General features: G+C 46.6%; 1 protein-coding gene across 2 annotated transcripts in view; it reads left to right on the top strand.

The window, feature by feature from the left end:
• TXNRD1 (thioredoxin reductase 1) overlaps positions 1-13,095 on the top strand; it is a 64,886-nt gene extending 51,791 nt beyond the window's left edge. For both annotated transcript variants that reach the window (XM_059402219.1, XM_059402218.1), the window contains exon 15: positions 11,157-13,095. In XM_059402219.1, coding sequence (XP_059258202.1) covers positions 11,157-11,219 — 63 coding nt within the window. In that variant the 3' untranslated portion in view covers positions 11,220-13,095. The remainder of the gene's footprint in view (positions 1-11,156) is intronic.
• Positions 13,096-14,091: the final 996 nt, after the last annotated feature.

Below are 14,091 nucleotides of genomic sequence, written 5' to 3'. Positions count from 1 at the left end.
TTCAGATACTTTCGTTTCTTGTGTGAGCTGGATAGTAGTTTCATGCTAATGGTAAAAATGATGACAGTGATTTATTTATAGAGATATGCCTTAAATTTTATCATGTCTCCTAAATTATTTTCATGGCATTCGAAAGTAGTGACATTCATACCCAGAAAGAGCTTCAATCCTGTTACCCCAGAGCCACCTCAAGGCTAGATGATGTTTTCTGCCTCTTTAGTTTTGGTATCAAAGGATGAGACTTGAAATGGATGCTTTTTTAAAAGATGGCAAATGACACGAGAAATGGAACTTGACCGCTCTGGGCCTCTGACTCTCAGTGTATCTTATGCTTGTCTGGGATCATGCAAGAGTTGAATGTTGTCCTGCTTACTGTGAAGCCATCCTTGTAAACCAAAAGTGTGTCTACTTTGGAGGCCACGGCGGAGGCTGAGAGGAGGTGGCTTGTATTAGACCACCTCAGCTGTGGAGCTGAAAATCGTAGCTGTTAACTGGCCGCGGAGTCCACGGTTTCCGGGGTGGACGTGTGCTTTCACACTTGTGTGCTCACTCGTGCCTGGTTTTGTTTTACAGCCTGTTACCTGGTTGATCTCTGCTCTTTTTGCCCTCCCACAACTGAGCTCTTTGCTGAGTGTGTGAAAGGCCAACTTTAAGACCTGGAAAAAGGTTTTGGTTTCTTTCTGCTTTGCCTTTTCTATGATTAGGGATAGGATCCTCCTCTGTATTAATAGATGTATAAAATATTAGTGCGTGTAGTGACCAGGGCATTATTCATAGAAAACTTCTGTTTGGGGGAAATAGAACTGATCTTTTAAAAATATGACCCCCAGATTGAAAGAGAGTCCAGATTGAAGTTCCTAAAGATTGTACAATGTATCTTTTTTGTTCGGTGAAATGACTGTCTGCCTCAGGAAGGAACCAACTAAGATCATTTTTTTTCAAAAAACGTGTTCTATGAGATAAATATTAGTATATGATATGATGCTTTAAAAAGACTTGTGGTAACCAAGTACCACACACTGGGTGGCCTAACACAACAGAAATTTATTCTTGCATAGTTCTGGAGGCAGGAAGTCTGAAATCAAGGTGTTAGCAGGCCCATGCTCCCTCGTGGGGCTCTTGAGAAGGGTCTTGCCTGGCCTCTTCCAAACTTTTGGTGGTTGCTGGCGTCCTTGGCTGTCCTTGGCTCAGTCCTTGGCTCAGTCCTGCATCGTTGCAGTCTCCACTTCCGTCTTCATGTGCACGGCCTTGCCTCCTGTGTGTCTGTGTCTGGATGCCCCTTACTAGGACGTTGGTCATTGGAGTAGCCGCTCAAGTCCAGCTGGTATTACCCAAATAAGGCCATGTTGACAGGGGTCAGAGGTTACGACTTGAGGATATCTTTCTGGGAGATTTAACCCACAACAGTAACCCACAACAGTGAGTGCTAAAAAACCAGTCCGAGATACTAAAAAATGACAGCAGTTATCTCTGACATGGATGAAAAGATGACTTCTCAGCTTGCATATGTGAGTGTCGAACTTTGTAAATCTGAGTTTAGCTCTCGCTGGGCTGATGAGAAGACCAATTCCCCTGTCTGTGTGGTGGCCCAGCAGCGGTGAGTGCGGGGGCATCTGGCAGGAGGACTGCGGGCTGGGCAGAGAGGTGTGCCAAAGAGGTAGGGTGTCTTTCTGAGGCCCCTGCCTGCAGGCAGGTCCGCCAAAGGCCTCTTCTCCCTGGTGGACCTGGCACATCTGGGGACCTCTGTAAGCATTTGCTGCTGTACATCTCCATCTGTTGGTTCTCCTGTGACTTTGAAGCTTGGAGGTTGCATTGATTTGATAGGGCTTAAAAAATGTTGATTAATGAGAAAAATTGGGTGGTCTGTCTGCGAACATACTTCATGTGCAGTTATGTGTGTGGCACCATACTGGGTGCTTGTGAGGCTAGAGCAGAGGTTTTAGATGAGATTAAGACAGAGCAGGAGGCAGCTGGGTAAGGGACTGGTTGCAGTTCAGGGGGTCGAGCCCCCAGATCAGGATCAGTCCAGAGTGGTGTCTGGGGTAGGGACGCGGGGGGCAGGACGGTTGATTTAGTTCTTGTCTACCACGAGTGGGATGTGTTGTAGTTAGCTAGTCAGAGGGAGCACCAAAGACAAGGCTCTGTGAGAGAGGTCCTGTTCCTTCATGGAACTGGAAAGCTCTTAGTACTGCTGTAGTTTGCAGAGTCCAGAGAGAGGGGGAAATAATTATGCTAGGTCATAGCCTTGTAAACCAAGGTAGGGTGTTTTGGGGCTCTATACTTGGGGCATTGGGGTTCGGCCGAGAGAAGGTTAGCTCGGGGGGTAATGTGATCATTTGCATTGTGGAAAGAAATCAGTCCCTGGCTACGTTGGGGTCTTGGACCTACTGGACCAGAGCAGCACATTGGGAAGTAAGGGAGCAGGAGGGGCTGGGCAGCGGGAGACCTTGATATGTTTGGGAAAGAAATAGGAAGTGGGCTTCGTGGTTCTTGCCAACTGATGGCAAGTGGGACAGGGAAGAGGTGGGAGTGATGGGCAGCTGTGGCTTAAAGCAGGTTCCGGCGAGTGATGCCGAACCTAGCGGCGGTGTTCGTCAGGCCTTCCTCTGTGTGTCAGGCAGTCTGCTCTCTGCGGGGTCCGTATAAGAATTCCCTGGGTGGGGGGCAGTCGTTGCTCCATTTGACAGATGGGGAATGGAGGACAGGGAGGTTGAATAACTTGTCCCTGGTTCTCCAGCTCGGAACTGGGAGAACCCGGATTCACACCCAACCAGTCTGGCTTCAGAGACTGTGCAGATGGCACTCCACTTCCTCATCCCTTCCACAGTGTTGGACATGGAATTCAAGAAATGGACATGATTTTCCTGGTGGCAACATGACTGTGTGGGAGACAGGCCTGGCCACAGCACCGAGCTTTTCAGCCACCTTAGTTTCCACAGTAGCTAAAACAGAGGTGGTGCTGCAGTCATAGGGTTGGTGAGCCGCGCTGTGCAGTTTGTCTAGGCTGGGTTCTCCCCGGCATTGCGTTATTAGAAGATGTGGCTTCGGGGCGCCTGGGTGGCTCAGTGGGTTAAGCCTCTGCCTTTGGCTCGGGTCATGATCTCAGGGTCCTGGGATCAAGCCCCGCATCAGGCTCTCTGCTCGGCAGGGAGCCTGCTTTCCCCTCTCTCTCTCTGCGTGCCTCTCTGCCTACTTAGGATCTCTGTCTGTCAAATAAATAAATCTAAAAAAAAAAAAGAAGAAGAAGAAGATGTGGCTTCACTCAAGGTCATCCTTACAGCATTTCCTGAGGGGGCTGGGGGTGGGGTGGGGAGAGGTGCATACTGGGAAAAAGCTTCTCTCCTGGGGCCCGGCTGCTCAGCAGAAGAGCATGTGACTCTTGATCTCAGGGTCATGAGTTGAAGCCACATGTTGGGTATAGAGGTTACTTAAAAATAAAATCATAAAAAAACCTTTATTTAAAAACAGAAACAAGAAGAAAAGAAAATAGTTCATCCCCACTTTTCCTGCTTACCACCCCTGCCTCTTGCAACCACCAGTCTGTTTTCTCTGAGTTTTTATTGTTGTTGCTGTTGTTGTTTGTAAGATTTTATCTATTTATTTGAGGGAGAGAGTAAGTGAGAGAGATAGCATAAGTGACGGTGGTGGGTTGTGGTCAGAGGGAGAAGCAGACTCCCCCCCACTGAGCGAAGAGCCTGATGCAGGACTCAATCCCAGGACCCTGGGATCATAACCTGAGCTGAAGGCAGTTGCTTAACTGACTGAGCCACCCAGGTGCCCTGGTGCAGATACCTTTTCAAATTGGTCTTTTTTGTTTTGGGGGGGTACATACCTAATATTGGACTTCCTGGATCATATAGATAGTTCTCTTTTTAAGGAACCTCCGTATTGTTTTCCATAGTGGTTGCAACAACTTGTATTTCCCCCAGCAGTGCACAAGGTTCCCTTTTCTCCACATGCTCGCCAACACTTAATTCTTTCCTTTTTGTTAATATCCATACTAATAGGTGTGAGCTGGTGTCTCATTTTAGTTTTGATTTGCATTTCCCTGATGATTAATAATGTGGAACATTTTTTCATATACTTGTTGACCATTCGGATGTCTTTGGAAAAATGTCTGTGCAGACCTGCTTGTTTCTTAATTGTATTTGATTTTTTGCTATTGAATTGTATGAATTCTCTGTATATTTTAGATACAAACTTCTTATTAGATATATGATTTACAGTTATTTTCTTCCATTCAGGCAAGAGGGGAGTGTTTTTTTTTTTTTTTTTTTTTCCTCCCTCAGTAAGTACTACTTGCTTGCAAATCAGATTTTGAGAAACCAAAGTCTTCTGTTCTCCCAACCATGGAAGTATTTTTTTACAGCATCTTGAACAAGGGAAAGTGAAATCTGATTTGTAGGGAGCTTTAAGGGATTACTTTTTCTGTGTTAGATGGTAGGTCTGACTTGGACAATCATTCAGTTAGCTACCAGATCCAGTACTTTTCCGTGTCTGGCTTTATGCTGTTGAGATGTGCCGCCCACAGTGTTACTCGTCCACGTGAGATCCGGGCAGAAGGGAAGGGAACAAGGGTGGGGTAGGAACTTGACAAGCTCTCTGACCGTATCGGAGCTTGGCGTTTAGTTTTACATGCCTTTTAAAATTTTATTTTCTGATACATTTTTATTGGATTTCACCAATGCCAGTCCATGGGTTGAATTAGAGGTAATAATAAGTTAAAAACTGGTCCCGAGCACTGTTTTAAAGTGTTGAGAACGAGCCACAGCTCTGGGCCAGCCGTGGGTGGTTTGCGGAGTGAGTCACTGAGTGCTCTTCATGGCGTTCTGATAACAGAACAGAACCCCCGCAGTTGAGCAACCAGCTTTTGGTTCTGAAGTGTCATTAGTGAGAAGAGTTGGCAGATTCCTCAGTTGAGGAACTGCTCTAGAAGGAGGGAGTACTGTTGTTTTGACTGAGATCTCTTTGGTGTCAGTGTGGGTAATGGGGAGGAGCCTGGAGCATTGTCTGTGTGTTAGCGTTATTCAGTGTGAAGATAGCGAGGTGCTGATTTATTCGGGATTTCTGAGCAGCAGTAATTGAGTGGGAAGATGACTGCACATCATTTAGAGTAGTAATTTCAACTAACCAAGTTTATTTGTAGGGGAAAAATAATAGGCCATGAGGAGAGAGCATTAGGAAAGACCCCAGTGAAATGTTTTTAAGTCAGTCTTTGTGCTGAACATCAAAAATTTTAGTTTTCAACATGATCGCAGCCTGGAGTAGGGGGGCTTGTGAGATGGGGCTGCAGTGGCGGATCTGAAGGTGAGGGGCGTGCCTAACAGCAGCACTTGACCTTTGTACGTGTCCTTTGTGCTGGCACAGAGAAGCATGCAGGGGTGGCCTCTGTGTTCATTTTAAAAAGATGTGTTTTTATGAAAATTCTAAAGAGGCTACATGCACACAAAAATCTTGTAAAAATAAGGGTGTCCGGGTGGCTCAGTTGGTTGAGCAACTGCCTTCAGCTCAGGTCATGATAAGTCCCACATCGGGCTCTCGGCTCAGGGGAAGCCGGCTCCCTCTTCCTCCAGCTTGTACGTGTGCCTGCGCGCTCGCTCTCTCCCACTCTCTGTTTCTCAAATAAATAAATAATCCTTTAAAAAATTTTTTTAAATCTTGCAAAAATTCACCTTATCTTTTTTTTTCTCATTTAGACTGATCAGCAGTGTGGCACTTTGGCTTTTCCACATCTTTACCATGACCATGTTGTCAATACAAGACAAATAGATAAGCGCTTTTTAAAAATTCTTTTAAAAACATTCTGTATTTTTGATGGGTTTTCTTTTCTTTTCTTTCTTTCTTTTTTTTTTTTTTTAAGATTTTTAAATTTATTTCTTTGACAGACAGAGATCACAAGCAGGCAGAGAGAGAGGAAGGGAAGCAGACTCCCTGCTGAACAGGGAGCCCGATGTGGGGCTCGATTCCAGGACCCTGGGATCATGACCTGAGCCGAAGGCAGAGGCTTTAACCAACTGAGCCACCCCGGCACCCCTTGATGGGTTTTCTTTTCTTTTCTTTGTCTTTTTTTATTCTTTTTAAGAGAGAGCAAGTTTGTGTGAGCTGGATAGGGTAAAGGAGAGAGAATTTTAAGCAGTCTCTGCACTGGCGTGGAGTCTGACCTGGGGCTCCGGCTCACCACCCTGAGATCATGACCTGAGCCGAAATCTGAGTCAGCCACTTAAAACTGACTGAGCCACCCAGGCGCCCTGAGTTTCCTTTTCTTTCCAGATCTCCTTCCAGTTCTGTTTCTAAATTAATTTCTGAGAAATAAAACTCAAGCTTATAAATTCAGAAGCCTGAAATTTGCTGTAATATATTAGCTGGCTTTTATCCTTCTTCCTTTATAATAGTTGAAGCCAGCATGTTTGATGGTATTTTAAATTGCCCATGATATCATCCTAACACCTCTGTTTTCATTATCATATATTGTCTTTCTGTCCTTGTCCACAGTTGCATATTTATTTTAAACAAAGGTATTTTATTGCTTTTCAAAAGAGTTGCCATAGCTTTTACAGTGTTATCAGCATGAATTTAGTAGGAGTGCTAATAAAACTGTTGCAAAATTCAGTGTAATTTTTTTTTCCTGTGTTAGTAAAAAAGGACTAACTGTAAAGAATTTTTACATATCTTTGCCACCGTATTTTTTAATGAGGTGAATTGTTTGTATTTTCTTCTGGCTTCATTTTTTTTTTTTTTAAGGTTTTATTTATTGATTTGACAGAGATCGCAAGTAGGCAGAGAAGCAGGCAGAGAGAGGAGGAAGCAGGCTCCCTGCTGAACAGAGAGCCCAATGCAGGGCTCTATCCCGGGACCCTGAGATCATGACCTGAGCCGAAGGCAGAGGCTTTAACCCACTGAGCCACCCAGACGCCCATTAAAACATTTTAATGTTTTAAAATACTGTCTATTATTACTTGGGTTTGAATTTTTTAAGATGCTTATAATATTGGTATATATATACCATATATATACATACACCATATATATGGTACATATTGTACATAACAATATGTACCATATATTGGTATAGAAGAGGTTAAAAAGACTTTTGTCACTACTTTTCTCAGTAATGTTCTGTTTTGTTTTGTTTGTTTGTTTTTTTTTTTTGTTTTTTGGTTTGTTCCTCTTTTACACAAAAGTTTTTCTCCTTTTATTCAAAAGTAGTTTGGGTGCTGATTCCTATTGCTTTGACCTGCATATGTCAAAGTGGCCTTGATTTCTTTGCTCTTTTGTCTTTATATTAAAAGCTGGGAAACCAGTTACTTCTCAGGAATCAAGGGGGTAGCTGACCAGAACGTTTGCCCAGGTGTGTCCAGGTGCGCCAGCGCAGACGTGGGTACTCGATGAGTACAGTTTCCTCACGGGACTCTCTCAAACAAGCCCTGGCCTCCCATCTCAGGAAGACTTCGTGGCTGGCGAGGGTCAGCCTGGGTGTAGGGGAGGCCAGTTGCACTCCACAGAAACTTAATGCTGTTCTCTCCAGCCTACTTGGTGTGACCAGTAAGGTTTGGCTTGAAATCTTCATTGTACTCAGTAACCAAATATGCTTCTATATTTAATGAACTCAAAGCCCTTCTACATTTTCATGACTGGGCAGTACAGATGGACAGTCTGGGTGGTGGTGGTGGTGTTTTGCTTATAAAAACAGGTCTTTTCCGTGCCGGTGCCCTGTGGTTGTCCTGGGTCAGCCGCACCTGCTCCCTTCCCTCCAGGGCCCGACTGGTAGGAGTAGCCCCTTCCCAGGGCATCTCTGGCTAAGTCACAGAGGGGAAGGAGGTGTAGGTGAGCACACCTTGGTGCTCACACGGTTACGAAGCGATGCTTCCTGCTTCCATACATGATCCCAGCCAAAGCAAGCCCTGGGCGCCTCATGTCTAATAGGGTGAAAGTGTATATTGTGTGATCCACACGACAGGTCTTCATGAGGCTGTTTTGGAAATGAGCAAAAACTTCCCGATAGTTCAATCAGAATTTTAAGATGTGAGTTAAGTATCTGTGTTACCACAAAGAGCAACCAGATACGACAGAGAAGCAGCTATGTAAACCTCATAATTGCTTATCAGCAGGAATAGAGACAGAAGCAGCGTCCATTGCAGATGTGTGGCCTGGTGATGGCCGTCACTGAGAGCTGCTGGATGAAGGGAGAGGGAGGTGCGGGTCTGAGACAGGGTGGGTTGGAAGTGTCCAGGAAGAGGTGTTTGTTAGGTCTTACTGGTGGGTGGTTCAGGAGGGACACAGTGGCTGGAGAGATGGTGCCTAAAAGGGAGAGTGGACTGAATGAGATATAATGTGAGGGTGTCTGAGTTGGGGAGAGCTGGGGCGGAAGCCTAGGGCAGTGCCTCCCGGCCTCAGTGGCGGCATTGGTGCAGCATAGCTGGCCTGCGAGCTGGGGGAGATGGGAGTTCAGCGTGCCTCCGTGCCACGGCGGGAGAAGCCACGGTCATTCTCATGGGACGAGAGAGGAGAGAGTTGTTAAAAGGGAGGTGAGGCGGATGACAAGAAGTGTTACAGAGGGCTGTGTGAAGGGAAGACTGCAAGGTGCCCTCTGGGTTTGGCAGCCAGAGGGTTCTTGATGACCCATGGGTGTGGCTGGGACCGAAGCCAGATTTCAGTGAAATGAGGAATCAAAATAGACTGTAAGTACCAACAGCTTAAGATTTAGTCTGTAAAGAGGATAAGAGACGGTGGTGGTAGAGATGATCACAAGGTCGAGGGAGAGGTAGTTTTGTTTTTGTTTTTGTTTTTTTTAATTAATGCAATGTGAGCCAGTTTAAAAGCCCAGAAGGAAGAACCAATGGAAAAGGCAAGGTCAAGAATAAAAAGGGGTGGGTTCAGGTGACACAGGAAATAAGAACTTAAGGACTGGGACCCAGAGCCCAGCCTGCTACAAGGAGGGGCGGGGCTTAGAAGAGTTGGGCTAGCCGGGGGTGGTGAGTTAGAGGCTTATTACCCTCTGGTTGCATTTCCCTCAGCCAGAAGACCCTCCTGTAGCGTTTTTGTAGGTCTAGGTAACATTTTTGTAACATTAGTGTAGGTCTGATAGTGACAAAGTCGCTTAGCTTTTGTTTGTCTGAAATGTCTCCATTTTGCTTTCTTCCTGGAGGAGGGAAGTTTTTGTTGACCATAGAATTCTAGGTTGACAGGTTTCTTTCTTTTCTTTCCCCTCATCATTTAGTACTTTGAGTCTATGCCAAGTACCTGGGTTTTGTTGTCTTCCTTTAAAGAGGACTGGGTTTTCTTGTGGTCGATGGTTAATGTCCCAGTAGATCACTTGATCCTCTGGAAGCTTGTCTTTAAGCTTTTTTAGGGTGGTCTAGAGTAGCTTTTACTCTGGGGCTAGCCCTGTTTTTAGATGGGGCTTTTTGAGGTCGCTCCTGATGGCTCCAGGGGCCCAGAGAAGTCTCTTGGACTGCAGTTGGTGCAAACTGGAACGTTTCCCAGCCCTGAGTGGGTTCTGGTGCTGGTTCAGTTTGCAGCTCCGGTGGTGCTTCTCTGGCTCCTGGGGTCCTGCCACCGGGATGTGCGTGCATAGCTTGGTATTCAGGCAGAGATGAAGGGACAGTTCTTTCTCTGGGTAGCTGCCTCCTCTTGGGCATTTGGCCCCACAGATCCCAGCCACCTCGGCCTCCCCAGTCTCCACTCCGTTTCTCCAAGTCCCCGAGATGTCTGTGCTCTCTCTGGGCTGCACCAGTGTCTTTTAAATGCTTCTGGGTAGAAAGCTAGGACTGTTGAAGGCTCACCTTGTTCCCCCATTTTGGGTGATTTCCTGTTGTCTGGTGTCTAAAGTAGTTCCATGAGATTTGTCCAGAGAGCTTGTTTGGTACCGATTACTCCATTCGACCACGAATGGAAATCTGTTTCTAAATATGTACGAGTATACGCTTTTAAAAATTTTGACCATAGGGTTCCTGTTTGGTAAAACTTAGGAAGATAAGCAACTGTTGGTTAGTTGACCATGCAGACGACTTCTAGACTTTGGGTTTTGCCAGAAATTCCCAGTGCATTGCCTGCATTGGTGTTCCACAAGAAATTCTACTCTGAAACAAGCCCGCATTAGAATGAATCACTTGGGACTCCTGCTAAAAATGAGATTCCTGGGTCTGCTGTAAGTCTGCTGTATTAAGATCAGTATAATTTCCGTGTATTTTAATCTGTGAGTAGACTTTGCTCACTGTAGAATCATTGTTTTTGTGAATAGATGCTCTAGGTCCACAAGCACCAGATGTTTTCAGGGATGTGACAGGAGACAGGCTCCTCTGTCACTGCAGATGGTAGTATCAGTTGGCCTGGCACCTTGGGAATCCAGTCCCATAGAAGTGACCCTCCAACCCAGCAATTGTACCTTAGCTGTGGGTGCAGGGAGACTGCTAGAATGTCACAGAGTGTATTGCAAATAACATATTAGTAATACAGGAGCCTGGATATGTAATTGGTAATATATTCACTGTTTGAATAATTGGGTTCTGTGGTATACAGTGTACATAGAATGCTGTAGTTAATTGAATACTGTTCAGTGCAGAGTAGAAGAATTAGAGCTCTTTGTACCCGTATGGGTGACTGAATTACAGAAATGCAGGTCAGAGCCAAGGAAGCAGGGGGCAGAAGAGTACATACATCATTTTGCTATTTAGGGGTAAAGTCTTTAAAAACCCCCAGAAGATGTGCAGGAGATGTTAGAGGAGGAGTGGTAAGCACTGACAGGGGAGGGGCGTGCACAGGGGCTTTAACCACGTTTGTAATCCCCAAGGTGAGCAGGCACACGGGTGTTTGTAACCGAGTACGTTATGCCTTTCTGCGTATCCAGACTCTCCTACTATGCGTTTCTTTTAGAGAATTGACAAGCAACTTGGGTGATGCGTTTCATTGCTTTAATCACGCCCATGGTAATATAAAGTTAATATAAGTTAAGTTTTTGTCTCTTTCACCTTGGTTTTAAATGTTTTTTCCCTTTTATCTGGAGAAGCTGTGATATCCTTGGTCATGTTACTTTTGTGCTGTATTCATTTTAAGTAGTCCCTAAGTCACTCTTGACGGCTACGGTGTTACCTGCTCTGCTCCCTGTTAAGCTCATGTCCTCCTGTGTCTGAAAATCTCCTGCTCTCTCCTCCCCGCAGGTGTTCACAACTCTGTCGGTGACCAAGCGCTCTGGGGGAAACATCCTACAGGCCGGCTGCTGAGGTTAAGCCCCAGTGAGGATGCTGCCGCCGACACTCCAGACCACCACTGTGTTTCCTTGCCCAAATCCAAGGGGAGGTTTTAGGAAGGGTCTTGGACTTTGGCACCTGCATGTCCTGTGCTCACAGCTCCCAAGGCCCCCTTGGATCTCCTGGGTAACAGGTGGTGTGTGGAAGACGGGCAGCGTCCCACTGGGGTCACCGTGACGGACTGGAACTGACACTCGGCAGGGCATCGGTGCGGTGCGTCCATGAAGTTGCTGGCCTCAAGCCCGTGTGGTGGGCAGTGACGGAACAGCTGTCGAGCAGTTTCAGCATGACCTTCCCTTCGTGGGTTTGCTGATTCTCACTGTTAAGCTTTCTACTGTTGATTCTTTTTTTCTTTTTTCCTCCAAGGTGTGAATGATACTAGAAATGAGAAGTGTTAGTAGTCGATTTTTGTCCAAAAGCCAGTCTTGGCTGGAGTATGCAAGTAAGATGCCTTGTGCATGGGAGGCGCGATTTGGTCCTTTGGAAGCTGCGTAGGCTTGTCCCACACGAGAGAACTGCCCCAGGATTCCCGGGTCCCGTTCCCTGTGACCGACCGTTTAGCAGGGTCTCCCCTGATGAGTTCTGTGTCAGAACAAGTACAGTTAGGGTTGAATCTGGCCACGTTTGCTCCGTGCCCTGTGTCACCGACTATTTTCAGTTCTGACTGTGTTTAGGAAAGGAGGTAGCCGCTTGGCCGGCCTGTTGGAAGTAATCTCCAGCATGTGAGCTGCCACTGGAGGGGGATTCCCACCAGGATTCAGCAGGGAGGCAGAGTTGCACCTTAAACGGGGAAAAACAATAAATGTTTTCCTTTATATAGTTTGTGTTGGTCTAAGTGAGCTCTTTTGCAGTAAGAAACATTTAACTTGTGTAATACTTTTTTGGGGTAACTTTAGCTTTAAGCTAAAAACACAGACTATCACGGCCTTATTTTTCACGTGTGCTTTGTATCTGTCCCTTCCTGTGAGCTGCATTCATAGGAAAATAGGTCTTCCCACACCTAATGATTTAACTCTTTTGTGGTAATTGCTTTTTTAAGGAAGCTCTTAATGTCATAAGTTATTATTTTTGACCACAGGTGGATGTGAAGGATTTTCATTTAAAAACCAAACGGTTTTGAGTTTTTTCTGTTCAGTAAATGACTGGTCCTGGCGGAATCGTGGCGGAAGTGTTTATGCTCCATTAGCTTTGCAGCTTGTAGGTGACGGAGAGGGATTAGCTCCGCAGCTCTAGATTTGTGCGTGAATGTGCGGACTCTTCCAGGACTACGTGTGGGCCACCTTGTCCCTCTCGAAGTTGGATTTGAAACTTGTGCTGTGGCCATCAGGTCTCCCGCCAGCAGGTCACCCCTCCCCTCAGCCCGGATTCTCGGTGGCAACGCCAAGTGGCTGATCCACAGTACATTTCTTGGTCACCTCAGGGAACATCTGCGTCTGCCTGGCACTTAGTCAGCAGAGTGCCTCACCCTGCCCCTGCGGCTCTGCCTCAGGCCCTCACCCATGCAGTTCTTTGTAGACCAGAAGGAGAATGGGGGGAAACTGAGGCAGTTGACTGTTCAGTTTTATTTATTTTTTTTTAAATTTTTTTTTTTTCCCTCCAAGCCTGCCAGTCTCAGAAGTTAGAACAATAGGCAGTATGATATGTTCGTGCCTAATCATGTTGTGATTCTCTCTTAGTGGAATGGAATGTTTGGCCCCCATAAGAAGGATTATACTTTATCGGCTTGTCTTATTTACATTCTATAATTGCCCACTGTACTGAGATTCATGATTCATATTAAATTCTATGTATTTTGTTATATATCTTCTGGAAAAAAAGCAATGTGAAACATTAAAAGGTATTAATATCCCCCGCGTTGGCCTTCTTACTGCGTGCGGGACGGACTTCGGGTTTGGTGTTGACGATGACGACAACTCACTGCCAAAGAAGCTTCATGGAGGCCGTGGGGGTTTATGTTCTAGTGTTTCTGGCTTTTCGGATTCTGTTTTTCAGCTTACCCTGATGGGACTGCCCAGTCTTGACCTTTAGGGTAGTAAACCCCACCACCACCACCCCCACAAACCTCCCTCTCAGCGCTCGGCGTGTCCTTGGCTGCGCACCTCTGTTCCTTGCCCACAGAGCGGCGTGCAGCTGTGTGATCCGTCCTTCCCCTCCGGCCCCAGCCATCCTCCGGCGAACCAGCTGCTTAGGGCCGGTGGCAGCCTCTGGCCATGTACAGTTGGTCGCGCTGTGCAGCGTTCACGTGAATGCTGACTCCAGGGCTCTGTTGACTCACTTGTGTGCACTTCATTTTCTTGTGTGTAGGTTGTTCAGCAGAAACCCCTCTTGTGTGAGTCCTTAACCAAAAACCTTTCCAAACCATTTCTTTTCCGTCCCGAGTGATCGCGGAGTGCTAACAGTAAGAGCCAAATGTGTGTTCTCTGCAGCCGGTGCCAGGCACTGAGGCTCGATGCGTACCGGCACCTTCAGCCTTCGGCCTCAGACTGCTCTGTGGGGCAGTGCTCCCGTCCCCAGCCCTTCGCAGACAGGCTGAGGTGGGAATCCTTGCTCAGGGTGGCCCAGCTAGATGGTGGTGTAACAGGGTTTTGAAGCAGAGCTAGGTCTATGACTGACCCGGGCCCCGCCTCATTGCCACCTTTCCATGCTGCCCGCCGCCCCCCTCAGATGAATGGGAACGTTAGGAGCTGCTGGAGCCATTCCGGGGACTGCTGGCTTGTCACAGGCCACGGTGCAGTGCGGTCAGGGACGATTAATCAGATGTTGTAGCACTTCTCCCGACTGGCTTTTACACTGCCAGTTTCTTACCACGCTCTAGCCAGGATGTCACTGCTCACACTTCCCTTGC

The sequence above is a fragment of the Mustela nigripes genome, chromosome 6 (genome assembly GCF_022355385.1).
Source record: "Mustela nigripes isolate SB6536 chromosome 6, MUSNIG.SB6536, whole genome shotgun sequence".
NCBI classification, from domain to species: Eukaryota; Metazoa; Chordata; class Mammalia; order Carnivora; family Mustelidae; genus Mustela; species Mustela nigripes.
This window is presented reverse-complemented; position numbering and strand designations above follow the sequence as displayed.